Source organism: Fulmarus glacialis, unplaced genomic scaffold (assembly GCF_000690835.1).
Source record: "Fulmarus glacialis isolate BGI_N327 unplaced genomic scaffold, ASM69083v1 scaffold197, whole genome shotgun sequence".
In the NCBI taxonomy this organism is placed as follows: domain Eukaryota; kingdom Metazoa; phylum Chordata; class Aves; order Procellariiformes; family Procellariidae; genus Fulmarus; species Fulmarus glacialis.
Genome location: NW_009224894.1, coordinates 75870 through 91269, shown reverse-complemented (window position 1 = coordinate 91269; position 15400 = coordinate 75870). Strand labels below are relative to the sequence as shown.

At 36.9% G+C, this 15400-nt stretch overlaps 1 protein-coding gene across 2 annotated transcripts in view; it reads left to right on the top strand.

The window, feature by feature from the left end:
* RAPGEF2 (Rap guanine nucleotide exchange factor (GEF) 2) overlaps positions 1–15400 on the top strand; it is a 130504-nt gene that overhangs the window by 66560 nt on the left and 48544 nt on the right. For both annotated transcript variants that reach the window (XM_009582283.1, XM_009582284.1), the window contains one exon: positions 14828–14959. In XM_009582283.1, the coding sequence (XP_009580578.1) occupies positions 14828–14959 (132 nt within the window). The remainder of the gene's footprint in view (positions 1–14827; positions 14960–15400) is intronic.

The window sequence follows — 15400 nt, the reverse complement described above, 5'->3', positions numbered from 1 at the left end:
GAAAGCTCTCAACTATTTGACAAAATGTGAAGATTTTGCCTTGAATGTAAAGATGGTTGTGACTCTCTACACTCAAATATATGCATACCTCCATGGCATTTGCAGCTTGTAATGGAGGTGACACTTCTCCTTTGGACTGGGAATATGAAAACTGGTTTAACACCAGTCTTCTCTTTCAGCCCTGGCTTCTTGACTTGAATCAAGAGCCAATTCCTTTTCAAAATAAAGGAAAAGCAGGTTCGTGAGTTAGGATGCAAAGAAGTACAAAGTATTACATTATAGCTGCATTTAGTATCTGTTAATAAGCTGAAAAATGTTACGGCAATGGTAAAATGTAGCTCCATGTAGCACTTGCAACTTTCTACCTGTAGATAACTTATTTCAACTGTCGCAGGGTTGGCTGGTGACCAAATGCTGATGTTTGGTAGCAGTAGGGTGTGCTCTTGGTAACTGCAGTTACCTGATCTTCAGGGGTATATGGACAGCCAAGAACCACATTGTAGACCCAGACAATAACCCAGTGGTCAAAATTCCTCAACCTATGATTTCTTTCACTCGCTCGATAAATATTGCCTCATTTTATCTGACTGCAGCCTTTCAGCTTGCTTGCTTACAAGCATAGGCACTGTGTGCTGGGTCATTTGGACACACTGACTGGGTAGGATTTATTAGTTTATAGCTTGACTCCAAACTGTGACTTTGCAAGTAAGAAAAAATGTATTGAAGCTTTTTTTTCTTCCTCTGAAGAATGATTTCATAAAAATGACGTCGTGCTATTTTGTAGGTCTGCTCCCTTTGTGTATTTAGTCATGTTGGCTTGCTTTATAGTTAAAAATAGGCTTTTACTGTTCTGTGCTGCTGTTATTCCTGCAGAGCCAGGAGAATGGGAGCTGGGTTGTACTGTTAGGACTCCATCCGTAGCATTGTTTCCTGAATGCCTGTCTGCTGCTGCGCACCTGCCAACCGACCGAGTGCTGTAGGAGTTACATGAGTGTCAGGAAGGTCTAACGTGGGATGATTTGAAAGGGTATGGTAATGCCAGAAAAAGAGAATATGGCTGCAGAACTGGATCATAAATTTAATATTGGTAGTGGAATCGATGGCTTGAAAATGGGGTGATGAAGGACATTGTACCTGAAAACTGGATGTATGTGGTTGTGGTTGAAAAAAATAATGATTCTAGATTTTGGGAAATCTAAACTGAATTGTGGGAATTATTTCTTAGTTAGCTATATCCTAGGTTTGCTGAACCATCAGCCCTGTTCTCATTTAACCCAACTACATTTTTTGTGCTCTTGATTTGTTTTTTTCTTATAGGTAAGCAGTTAAAGGTACTTCAAAACTTGCGTTGTACACTCTCTGCCTCTGCTGCTTCACTGATAAGGGTACAGCTTGACCTCTAAATCTTAATGTATTCCTGATAACGAGCTAGGAAGAAAAAAAATCTTCCAAATACTTGGCAGGCAGTAGCTCTTTACTCTTCTAGATTGCTCAGGATAGAGCCAGATGTCAGACTTGGATGTGTCTCCCTGGCGCGCTTGCCTTTTCAGTTTTGACCCACATCACCAGTGGGTTTTTAGCTAGGTTTTTTGGCCTTTGAATAAGAAGCTGACTATAGGGGGCTTTCGTTTGAAATATCCATAAATAATGTAGAATGATCTTTTTTTCTGTTGTCCTCACTTTTAAGGAACCATGAGGAAAAGGAAAATGCATGAATTTATGGATTTCGGAGCCGTTGTAAAGTGTCCTGCTTAAATAATTAACTCCGCATCTGGAAATGGTGGTCCACTGAATTTTTTAAGGCAACAGAGAAGACTGGTACTAATTCTTTTAAAAGTGAAGCTGTTCACAGCTGTAGGAGCAGAATAAAAAGCAAACTAAAATGAAAATTGTTAGTTTCTGTTAATAGCTGTCGAAGCCTATGTGCTAGGTGTATCTCTCCTTGCCTGTTGGTGTATGACTCCTGCAAACATTTTCTGTTGTCTGACTCCAGGAGTTTCTGTCCTGTTCGGTCTTGCTCATTTCCAAAACAGGAGGGTCTTTTAGTTGCTAATTTTTTTTTTTTGTAGTTTTGTGAGAAGATGAGAGATTTCTTCAAGTTCAGAGCAAAGGATTTCAGATATTTCTGTTTAGCAGAGAGTTTCCAAGGTCCTCGAATACAGCTGCTATTCCTAAATAAATGGATACAAAAGCGTAGTTTCACAAACAGTGGCGTGCATGTCAGCAGTAGTATACAGAAAATCTAGTTATCTACCTCTTTCCTGTTGAAGGAAGAGGTTGTTTAGACAGTTAAATGTCATTCCTACACCTGCCACTTCCATTAGTATTGTACAGTACTATTCTCTCTGTGATGGTGGTACCCAGGGAAAACTAAATTTAGGAATTCCTGAGTTAGAGTAATATGATTTTTTTTTTTTTTTTTTAAGTGGAGGTTCAATGTTCCAGCTGGGGTTTTATTCAGTTAAGCATGCAGAGATAACATGTTTAGTGTAGCAAATGATTAAAATATCTAGAACTTTTATGAAAGAACGTAACGTTCTTAACCTCTTGCACCGTGGGCTGTTATAGCAAAGACCATTCTAGCGCTGTCATAAATCAGCGGTTAAGATTTGACTCTCAAATTTTCTGGTTATTGCAGGGTGACCTAATGCAGTAGGTGATGTACACACACATATTTTGGGTCTCTATCTTCTGGTAGGTGGGAGAAAAAATGATGAAGTTCACTAATTGTATTGTAGAATGGGCTTCAGTTATTGATCCTAGTCTTTCCAGTTGATTTCTGTGCTGCTTATTTTTTCTGCAGCTTGGCAATCTCTGATTTAAAATCTTGTCCTAAATAGGCACCATTGAAATATTCCGTGGTGTCAGTAGAATATATAAGTTGCTACATGAATTGTGTTTTTTAGTATGCTGTTTACCTAAGGCAGGAATATAAGGGATGATTTAAATTCTGTCTGCACACCTGCAGAGACACAAATAGATAAATTTCTGGAAGTCACATCTGAATGTGAGCATTTAAGCAGAATGACATGGTGCTTCAATTCAATTGACGATGTCTCCTTGTTCTAAAGCAGCCTTGGTTTTAGCAGGAGCCATGTAGGGCCTTCTTGTTTTGCTTTGTCGTTGAAGGAAGTTGGAAAACCATTATCTTGTGCATATGTTGTTGTGGACATTTGGAAAAGTTAGGTGATTTTAAAAAAAAAAAGGGCTAATTGAACTTAGCATTTGATATTACAGTTTTGAATAACCGACACTTAGACTACAAAGAAAAGCTCTTCAGGTTGTTTTAAAATTCAATGGAAATATTGTTAATGTAAAAGATGGTTCTGTGTTGATTTGTGTAAATAATTTTAAATGGCTTTGCACAGTTGTTGCTGCACGGGGCTCCAGAATTTAGGGAACATCTTTACACTTACCTGAAGACTCTTTGATGAAAAGAAGAAGAATGGTCCTTTACTTTTTCTCTTCCTAAGCTTACAGTGAGCACACACGAGTAGGTCTTTTGCCCAAACTAGTAAATATTCGTAGTAGTTCAAAGAAGTCAGAATCATGTTCTCTGCAACAGAATAGCAAATCTGAGGGTATTAGCAATGCACGATACCACGTATAGTTCTAAGAGTTTGTGTCAGTGTGAAAAATTTTCATTAATTTTCTTTGGCTACCATATGAGGGAAAGTGTAAATAGAGTAGCAAGCAAAGCTGGGGATGTTATAGCAACATTCACTGCTGTTATATTGCTATGGCATGAGTACAGTTGCATTTTCAAAACTCATAAATTAAGTAATAAAGCTGTTTAACTAGTAGGCATGTTAGTATAGCATTAAAAAATCACAGATAAGGTAAATTCATACTGTTTTAAGATTTTGCAACATTAGTCCTGTATAAAGGGAAATGCTTGTCATTTAAAAATATTTTGAGTGAGTTATCTCGTTGCTGTGCTATTTTTGTTATCCAGAAAAACAGCGAGACATTACATATATTACTTTATAATGCAAATATGAAACCTTTTTGCTCTCTGTACATGTCTCAGAAGTATTATCTATAACCTTTCTTTCAAAAATCACTTTATTTTAAAAATATCATCCCCATTTTTAAGCAAAATTATTTGCCTTTTCTTTTTTTAAAAATTTTGTATCATTATTTTGAAATGCTCGCTATTATGTGATTAAGAATCTCAAAACTTTGATTATGGTAATACACATTTTTGCTTTATATAAAAGAATGCTATAATCAGACTATTCTTAAAAACAAGGTTGAGCAAGTGCTTTCATAGCCTCTTGTGTGTTGAGAATATGCATCCTGCAATATTGCATTTCTTCTTTTTTTTTTGCTTGAGATGAAGCAAAAGTGTGCATCTTTCATTGTCAGACAAGGAAAATACAGGAAACTTCCACTGTAGAGGAAGCACATGGAAAACAAGTAGTTGGAGTGCATGATTTCTTATTTGGAGCCAGTCATCAGTAGAAGAAATTATGCATGTTCCTCTCCTATTGCTTAAGTTACTGAAGAGCAATTGCATTGTGGGGGGGAGGGCGGGGAACCCAAACAAAAGCCACTTCCTCATTAACTATTCCTTGATACTATAAAGCAAAGATAATCCTTTAGTTAAAACTCCAAGGGTGGCATTAACATGCCTGCAGCCATCAAACATTTAAAAAAAAAAAAAAAAAATCCATTTCATTACTTGTGAATTGTCATGTCTCTATTTAAATTTTCATCAAGTCTCTTTCAATAAATTTGGTATTTTATAAAGGTAAGATTCAGTGTACAAATGGAAATCTCCAGTTTTTGCATCTGTGCACAGCAACTTCCTACCGATCTATATCTTCTAAAAATATTTTCCTTGGAAGTGTGCAGAATACTTAAGTCTCTACTGAGAAGCTACCAGTAAGAAAATCTAAAATGTTATGATGTTAATCATGTTGGGTTTTGTCTTTTTTCCTCCTTTGGTTAGTCTGCTTCTGAATGATATGTAAAAAACCAGGCTGGCTTCAGATTTTTCTGCTTGGAGGAGTGACATGGATCTGGAAGGGATTTTCTGGGTCACTGCCATTACACACTGTTGCACAGCACGTTCAGAACTTTGTCTAGCTTCAGTTTGAAAGCCTTCTCTGTCACAGCTCCTGTTGAGCCTGGTTTTGAGAATCTCTCTGGTTCATTAGATAGCAACCTTCTTTCAACTTCCTGCTCATTAGGCTTTGCACCTGCGTTGCCTTTTACTGCAAATATTTCTTTTTCCTCCTTCCTATTTCTAGACAGTGATCATACCCTCCCTCAGCTTGGGCTGAATAAGCCATGCTCCTCTTGCGCGTTCTCAAATACTATTCTTTCTTCTTCTGATAATCCTGATAGTTCTTCTCTGAACCTATGTATGTGTATGGCTTTAAGTCCATCTTTGTTGAAAACATATAGCTGGGAATGTGTGCTACATTTCCAAATAAGGTCTCTGCTGGGGCCATGGAGAATAGCCCAGAACTTCTGTATTTCTGGACGATGCATGCTGTGATCTCATTGGGTTCTCCTTCTGCTGCATCTCCTTAACAGTTCAGTCACCTTCTGATTAACGAATACTCTGAAACTCTTTTCACAGTCATTTTGGACAGAGAAGTTCCTAGATTCTTGGTTTTTGTCTCGAAGTGCATGATCTCGCATCTTCCCATACTGCATTTCATTTCCCTTACTCCGAGTAGGAGTCATCTTACTCTCGCAGAAGAGTGTCCCGCTCATCCCTTGTACCAAGAGTGTCTCTTTGCACCGTTACCAGCAGGTTTTACCAGCACGTTTGGTTTTTTCCCCCACTTGGAAACAGGGGAATTCTAAGATCTTTCCTATATCTATCATTTTTCACATCCCATCTTTAAAAAATAAAAATTACTTGGGTAGCTCTTAATTTATTTTTTCTTTATTCTAGAATCAGTTCACTTTGATTTCTTTTACTATTGTAAGCTAGTTCAGTGCAGTAAAATTCAGTGCTGTAGTTCAGTAGTAAACTGCAGTAGTTCAGATTAAACAGCTGCAGTAGTTCAGATTAAACAGCTGCAGTTCAAAACTGAGATGTCTCCTCACGAGTGTTTTGAAAAACTTAACCAAGCTTAGTTAGATTGGCTAGAGTGCTGTAATCATAAAACGAAGTATTCCGTGATCAGGTATAAAACAAAAAAAAGCAACACGTGCTGTAAGTACGCCTTTCTGATAGAGGCTTCAAATGTATACATATCATAGGTCTTTGCTTTAACCATTTAAAATGTGCCCAGGATAGACGTTTTCACCTTTGGGCTAGACTCTTTACTTGTCCGTAGTGGTTTTCAATCCTGAATGGTGCTTTAAAGCTGAGAATAAAATGTGGCTGCAGGTGTCATCAGTTTTACCCTGCTGGTGTAATTGCTCTTTAGCATCCCCCATGTCTGCTTGTTAGACTGCTGTATGAGAAACCCAAAATGACTCTGTACAGGAGGTGTACATGAGCATCCCCTCACTTACTTAAAATGTTCTGCAGGATTTAAAATGTCTTGCTTGAAAATGTTTGAATTAACATTTCCTGTGAACATATGTGCCCACATGAAGTGTTCTTGAACTTTTTTTGCTTTTACATCCTTAGGCATAAATCTTTTGCCCGAGTTCCTGTGGAAGCAAAGTTTGTGACCAGATTCTCTATTCCTTCCTCTCCCACAGTTACTTGTAACAGACCAAAGAGTTCAAAATTTAACCTTATAGGTCTCCAAAAGTCTTGGAAGTAGGCCATTTAGTTTCCAGCCCAGCAGTAGTTCTCAGCATATTAAACACCAAAACAGCCACAAGAGGAAGTATTTAGAAATATCTAACTGTGGGAAAACATCAACTGGAACATGCATTTTGTTAGTATGAAAAATCAGTTATTCCCAAGAGAGAGATCTCTGCAAAGCCAGGCTTTATTAATTTTTTTGTCCTCCACGTCTGCTGCTATTAAATAATGGGGAGAAACGGTGTTCTCTGTAAAATCAGCCTATCCCATGCAAGTAGCACCGCTTTGTTATTAGTGCTAGGTGAGGTAAAATGACTTGAATGTTGTGAGAGGAGAGACCATGTTTCTCCACATGGTTGAGGTTGCCAGAGAGTTGTTGGTACTTAAATCCACAGTCAAATAGAACAGTCTCTTTATTTTGATCCCTGGAGCAGAACTGCTCTAACTTTAAAACCACCACAGATACTGTATTTTAAAAGTACTAAATTTGTTAAAAAGTACTTTTACCAGGTATTTTCTGACTGAGACAGACTTCTGAATAAGGTTCTAAATAAAAATATTCCGCTCTTGCAGATTTGTTGTTTATTTTAAATACATTATAATGGTTTGAGTTCAGAATTTCAAAACCCTCAGAAGAGCTTTGGAAAATTTAGGATGCTTTAGTTCAGTATTATTTAGTTCAGTTTGGTATGATTTAGTTCAAATCCATTCTGCATTTCTTTTTCTTCTGATTCAGTAAATGTAAATACCTGTATGATAAATAAATAAATTGACATTGGTGTTTGTAGAAGGAATATTGTTCATGCCAGATTTCCTGAAGAAGGCACTTTTGAATATAAAGTGCTGCATTGAATCTGTGACATAAATGCTGTCAAAAGAAAAAGCAAATACTAACAGATCTGGTCCTACAACAGTGTCATGGTTTAACCCCAGCTGGCAACTAAGCCCCACACAGCTGCTTGCTCACTCCCTCCCCGGTGGGATGGAGGAGAGAATCGGAAGGGTAAAAGTGAGAAAACTCGTGGGTTGAGATAAAGACAGTTTAATAGGGAAAGCAAAAGCTGCACACGCAAGCAAAGCAAACCAAGGAATTCATTCACTGCTTCCCATCGGCAGGCAGGGGTTCAGCCATCTCCAGGAAAGCAGGGCTCCATCACGTGTTAACGGTTACTTGGGAGGACAAATGCCATCACTCCGAACGTCATCCCCCTTCCTTCTTCTTCCCCCAGCTTTACGTGCTGAGCATGACATCGTATGGTATGGAATACCCCGGTGGCCAGTTGGGTTAGCTGTCCTGGCCATGCTCTCTTCCAGCTTCTTGTGCACCTGGCAGAGCATGGGAAGCTGAAAAGTCCTTGACGAGTGTAAACACTACTTAGCAACAACTAAAACATCAGTGTGTTATCAACATTATTCTCATACTAAATCCAAAACACAGCACTATACCAGCTACTAGGAAGAAAATTAACTCTATCCCAGCTGAAACCAGGACAAACAGATAAGGTAGTTATGTTAAATAAGAATGGGTATGTGTCAGTGATGCATTTCATACTTTTCCTTTGAAAAGAGTTGTCCCTGAGAGCTTTTCTCCATTCCCCAAATACCCATTTACATTTCACCACCTCTGTCCCTCTGCAGAAGTCAATAAACCTTCAAGGAAAGAATAATTGTGTTCAATGCATTAAATGCTCATAGGATTAGCTGCTGAGAGCTGTGAGATGTACGGTAAGTGGCAGTCACTGTGTGTTTTGTAAGGGAAACAAAATTAAGTTCCCGTGTACTCACGCTGTCTCTCTGAGACCAGCAGATCATGTTGCGTTAGCTTAAACCTCTGAATAGTTTTAAGGGGGCTACTTAAAGCAAAGTATCAGTGCAGGAAAATACGAAGAGCTTGCCAGAAAAGATCCTTATAATGCTTATTTTTTTGTTAGAGGTGTTCTGCTGTGTATATAAACTGCTTAACAGCAGTAGTACCCAAATGCAATATTTTCAGAACATGGGTTGTCTCTTGTGTTGTACTGAAGATGAAGAATGTTTTTAAGAATAGGTCTTCATGAAGTTTGAGCCACAGTTTCACATAAAGATGTCTATTTGAGGAAAATTTGGAGATTCAAAATACACGAGATACTATTGTATAAAGTGAATGATATACAGAAGACATAATTCAAATCAGAAGATTTTTATTTAACTCCCGCTGAAGTTTTCAGAGAAAATACATAGAAACTTCTTAATGTTTTCCATCCCACCCCTAAGTGCAAGGAAATCCTGCTTCCATGGGAATTGCATCCTAATTCGAACTGTATATAGCTTAAACTTTAATTTAAATTTAACTCTGCACTGGAGATGTCAGCCTGCATCATGTCTGTAGACAGAATCGATAGAAATGACTTTATTATTCTGTAATTACTAACATTGACTGCTGTGTTTTAAATCACTGAACCATAAAAATGTTTTCCTTGATGTCTCTCTTGGTTAGTGAAAGAAATATGTTGAAACAGCATGTTGATGAATTATTAGAAGTATTTCTTCCTTCAGTCATTAAATACCATAAATCTGGGTATGTCCTTAAAACACATACAACAGACTTACAAACATTTAATATAAAAATGAGCATTTACATAAAATAGTGAAATAAAATGTTACTGAATTGATAGGATACTGAAGAATACTGGGTTGGTGATCTAGACTCTTGTAGTGCAGTAAACATTTTAAAATTTCTGTCTTGGTGAGGAAAAAATGGGAAAGGCATAGTATTTATTTTATTTGGCTGCTGTTGCTCTTCCTTTACAAAAAGATACAAAATACCAGAATAACTTTCTTGTAATTTACTTATTTAGATTTGTGGGTCTAAATTAATCATCTATAAAAGAAATAAATGACTTTTTTTTTATTATGGTAGCTTTTATGATGATATTTTATTAATAAAGAGATACTGCAGAATAAGTGCTGAGATGCATGTGTTTGGAGGCTAGAGAATCAGTGTTCTTGTGTTTCTTTAATTTCAGAAAGTGGAAATAGTTTATAAAGGTGATATTTTGTGTTGTCTTATGTCTACTGTACTTGCTTGGCCTATCTCAGCGGCACCGAATAACCTACAGGATCATTCTTTGGGAATTGCAAAACAGAATGTTACACCTTTGCTCTCTTAAATTCCATCTTTCTGCAGGTGTACTTCAGTCACTTTGCAGGCTTTATAAATCTTTCAGGAAGTGCTGAACGGCCTTCAGTAGAAGACCTTGCTTATAAAATGCTTACTGATACGTTTGCTCTAAAATGAATGGTAATTTGGAGCTCTCCAATCAGCATTCCTGTTGTATTTTAGAATTATATTTGTGTGCATATCTTTCCCGTTGGTGCATTTATACTTGTTGTTTTTGCATATAACTGCATTTATAAAAAATAAACCCAAAACCCAAACAAAAAAAAATCCACAACAAAAAACCATAGAGGAATACTATTTAAATGAAGAAAAGATTTTGGTATCATTTCACTCATGTTTTACTGTTTTCATACCTTTTTATGATATAACTGAAGATTTTAATTTCTTGTCTAGGAAATACTCTGAAAATATATTCAATTAAAAAAAAACCAACCGTATTAGTAGGATGAGCCCAACGATTTCTTGAGTAGAAGTTGCATGGAATGCAGCGGAGCTCAAGCATTTGGCCAAGAGACTAAGAAAGAGAAGCCCAGCACAGTCCCAGAAGTAGCATGTATATTCATTGCCTTTTGTTATACAGAAAGGCACGCTGTAGGGTAGGAGAAAGTCATGATGTTCTTAAAATAGGAGGAACGTATTCAGAGCAAAGTAATTGTTAGCTTTGCATGCATAAAGCGGTGACTCACTTTGAGGGTGGAAGTAATAAAATGCTGCTTTTAAAATAGGAAGATGTGATAGGGTTTAAGGTATTGTACAGTTCAAAATGGAGATACCTCTTTGTCCTTAAGATAGTTTCACATAATTGTTTAAGTCTTCATTTGTTTTATGGTTTTCAAGAAGTAATATCTTGGAGTTCCCAGATGTACTGTTTTTCCTCTGGTTTCTTTACATGTATGTAAACTGTTTAAATGTGTGTATGTATGCACGCATGCACACTTACTAAGAGCTATGCGTATATTCATAAAATACTGTTTTGACCTCTGTCAAATTAAGATTAGGGCTTTGGTGTTAACTATTTTATCAGTTCATGCTTTGTAAAACTTTGTTAAAAACTTTTTTCCCCTGTTATGTCATACTTCTTTAGTTCTATGCATATGTAGCCTTAACGTTTTCTCCCTTATTGAAGTTTGTCCTGAAAATAGGTTATGAGGACAGTTATCTGACCCTTTTAATGACTATTAATTGTTTAATGGAGTGTAATGAAACTATATTTACTTAAGAACGACTCATGCATTTATTTTTCTAAATTACTTTGCCATGTTTTTACTGTCTGCTAGTTTGTTTTGATGCTGCGATTCCAAGTGTTCAGTAACAAAGTTAAGAAATATGGTAGTTGCTGGGTTCAGCAAAGCCGTAGTCTAGTGTTGTCACAGAAAAATAAGTGCTTGTTATGTAAAATATACAAGTTGCTTTTGTTCCTCATTACTCGGAATGATTCCTTAAAACTAGCCAGCATTTAATGAAAATGCAAAACAAGATAAAAATGTCTCTTTGGTTCTGATGCCATTTGTGGTGTCTTTAGTTTGTTACAGCTGATGTTACTGAAGCAAAGGGTATTGTCCTTAGACTTTCTCATATTGCTGCATGATCTGGAGGATAAGGCATGTGTTACATATCTAGCCTTGTATGTGCTTTAAAAGGTTACATGAAAACCTTTATTTTTACTGTGATACTGAATACTAAAGTCAATACTAAACTGTTGAATGGAATGATAGCTGAATACAAGCACTGAGTACTTAAAAATTTCATAATAAAGTGATATTCAATAGCACAGCAAATATACCTGTTGTAGTGAAGTTAACTGTCTTATATTTCCCAAAAGCAGAACTGATGTTCCTAGCCATTTTTTCAGTGGATATAATAGCACAGTTTCATGATGTTGTTTTCTAATCATGTTCCACTGCAAGTAAGAAATTAGATGTAAATCCCCGGGTTAGGGCCAGACAACTTTGTGTTGGTTGCTGGCACTACTGAGGTTGTTGAACATTGCATTTTATTCTTGCTCTGCCTACCAAAACCATTTATTGAACATTGTGCTCCGGGAGTGACAGGTGTAGCCTCTAACGTAGAAGGCTTAAGCACATGTTGTTTTTCATTGTCATCAGTGCTTTACTTTTTTTTCCCCCCATTGTGTACAACTCTGTACATTAAATATTTTAAATAGCAGTATGTGACTAAGATAGAAATGCATGTATTTCTCACATGCACTTTTCATTGAGCTCACAATTTAAATGTTTCACCTTATTTAATTTTTGTATTCTGTTTTTTCCTTGCACAACTTCTCACCTTGACTTATTTGGGGGTAGGGCAGTCGAAGTGGATGCTGCTTTTGGGCATGTAGCACAGAGATGTATTCTGCAAAGATGTGAGCATGTGCTTTCTGCTTGTGAATAGTCCTATTTGATTAGGATCAAAGTGACTAATTAGGTTGCCCTAAGTAAAATGCCTGCTTCTGATCTTCTGCTGTCACCTCTTGGCAAGTCCAGCTTATGCAGCATGGCTTTGACTTGAGGAGTTATTCTGAAACCAGTAATCACCAAACATTCAGCTGATCGTCCACAGCCAAAAAAATTCAGAAGGCTTGCTTTTATTTACAATGTATTTCATCAGTTACTGTGGAATTCCTTCCCTCTTCTTGTTGCCAATGTAGTAACAAAACATAAATTCTTGCTGTTAATTTAAACTACCAAGTACAATCATTATATTAAACATAGCTTGATTTCATTTTTTAACATACTAACTGGATTTGCTTTGATGTAAGGTTCTTAAGAATTGTTATTGCATTGATAAAATATAAATGCAATTGTTAATGACATGGAGATATTTGCAGGGCACTATGAAAAATTGAACACGTTTGGCTGGGCACAAGACTGTGTTGACATGCACCTCCCTATGGAGTTAATATTTATTTGGGATTGAAATAGTTATTACTTTATAAAATGTAAAACTCTCAAAATACTACATCTTTGTAAGTTATCATTAAATGTGCGAATCTTAGATGATTTGTGCATGTATCTTAAAATAATATGTAGGATTTCTACTTGGAAATAAACCTGGACTGCTTTAATTCTGAGAGATGGTACTTTTAGGAGTAGTCATCGACACATTGCAAGAGCTGTGGTGATTCATTTACTATACATTCTGCCTATGGAATGTATACTTATTTGTAGAATGTCTCAAATCATGATAAAAAACTGATATAGTGGCCTGAATATCAGTATATACTGTTCAGTTTTGTGATAATTCAAATTTACAGATTGAAAAGGGAAGTAGCAGAGACAATAGATACTGTAACTAATGCACTCATTAATGCTGTATTTTCTCCTTCTGGTATGTCATCAACAGTCATGAGCATAACTAGGTTTTTCTGGAGGCAGCATCCATGGCTGCATGTATTAGAGTATTGCTTTTGTTAATTGCCCTTTCTTTGTTGATTGGTATATGAAGATCAACTCTAGCTCTGGGCTTACTGAAGCTTTTTAGGATTATTAATGTCTGGTTCCTGTTTTTAGCCCCTCTTTCAAGTAAAATATTAAGAAAAATTGTTTAAAATGTAGCCATTTCTGCTATCACTGAGGCAGTTATGCTGTAATAAGGAAGAAATCCTTTTCAGGTGTATTAGAATAGGAAATGCCAGTCAGTCTAAATAAGGCTAAGGTTTCCAGTTGTCTGTACTTTCAGCACAGATCCTAAAGCCAAGATTCTTTCAAGGCACGCTCCGTAAACAGACTTAAACCAGGCAAACAGCAGTAAAATCATTCAGTAGCTTTAGCTATATAGAGCTAATAATTTTCTCAAGCACACTCTCTTGTGACTTGCAGATGACTTTTTTCATAACCTTTTATACTGATCAACTTATTATATCTTAATGCTGAATCAGCTCTTATCTTCATTTCCATCCAGGGAGAACAGTAATAGCACCAAGGTAGCACTCATAACTGACAGGGATGGACACGCTGCGTATGATATTCTTGGTACAAACACTTCTGGAGAGAGTATCTACCTTGTCTGAGTTGAAACAAACAAACAAACAAAATTAATGAGGAAAGGTTTTTTAAATTATCAAAGCATTTATTGCATACCAAAATTGATACATTAACATACTTTTATCAACTAGCGGTGGGATGCAAGCTTCTACTTCAGAGGAGTAATTTGCCCCTGAAATAGCATTTAAATACTTCTTCAGACAGCAAATATTTTCCTTTATCAAAGTTCACTTTCTGCAGTCTGGCAATGTTTACAGTTCATAAAGATTTTCATGGGAGCTGTGTGCATAAAGCAACAGTAAAAATACATGTCACAAATCTTGGTGTATGATTGTTAAATCATCAAATATACTGTCTCAGTTCGTTCTTCAGCACCGTGTGTGAGCAAACTCATTGCAGGATTGTAGCTCTTTGCAGTTGTGTCAGTCTTTCCACATTTCCTATTTGCCATCATAGTATTTGGCTCAAAGTATAACAGCTCAGTGTCTTGGATTTTAATTGTCTCTAATGTACTTTGTCAACTTCAGAAGCAAAAGAGTTAGCCAAATCCAGGGCAGCACTTGTTTTTTTTGAAGTATGTGACTTTACTCACTGTTAATCTGATTCTACAGGAAACCACTGATATTGAAACTAGCACAATATTCATAAGCGCTTTAATTCTATCCAAACCCCATAGCAAGATACTGAACAGTTTTGGCATAAGGGTTATTGTTTTGTCCTCAGATACGCGGTTTTTAAAAATCACTTACATTTGCAGCAATTTGGTGGTATTTTGCTGACCTCTGCATGAATTAAAAAAAATTGCAAAACTCAAACTTTTCTGCTGCATTCTCAAGCCCCAATGGTATTCCTAATACACTTGGTACTGGCAGAGAGTAAAGTGTGACATAAATGATTTGAATTCATTTTGCTGTGTATCTACCTCAAATTGTAATGATGCTTTTTCTGCTCCACCTATAGCTTCCTGCAGATTTCACAAAGCTGCACCTTACTGACAGTCTCCACCCACAGGTGACCCACGTTTCATCTAGTCACTCAGGATGTAGCATCACTAGTGATTCAGGAAGCAGCAGCCTTTCTGATATCTACCAGGTAAGACTGGAATGGATGCTCATGGGAGGTGCAATTGCCAACAGTTTTGACATTAATAGCTGAACGCCTGTGCTATTGCATATTGTCAGTTTTTGTCTCAAGCAGCACTCAATAGATTTCAAAAAAATAGTTTTTGTTTGAATCATAATAATTTCAGGGTTTTATCTGCCGCATACTAGATCTGATGTTTGTGAAAACTCAGCAAGTAATCTGCAGCACAGCCACATGAGGTGTGTGTGTTGCCTTAGTTTGTCACGATCCGAGTCAGCAATGTAGAGGTGTAGTGTTTGGCAACATTTCAGGATTGTGCTTCATTAATTTTGATTGTAATTTGTGATTTCGGGGGAGGAAATGTTCCTGAACTTCAGCATGGAGAGCCAATGTGGCCTCTCCAGCAAAGGTCCCTGGTGGGACCTAGGAGGTAAAGGGGGTTTGTTCCTG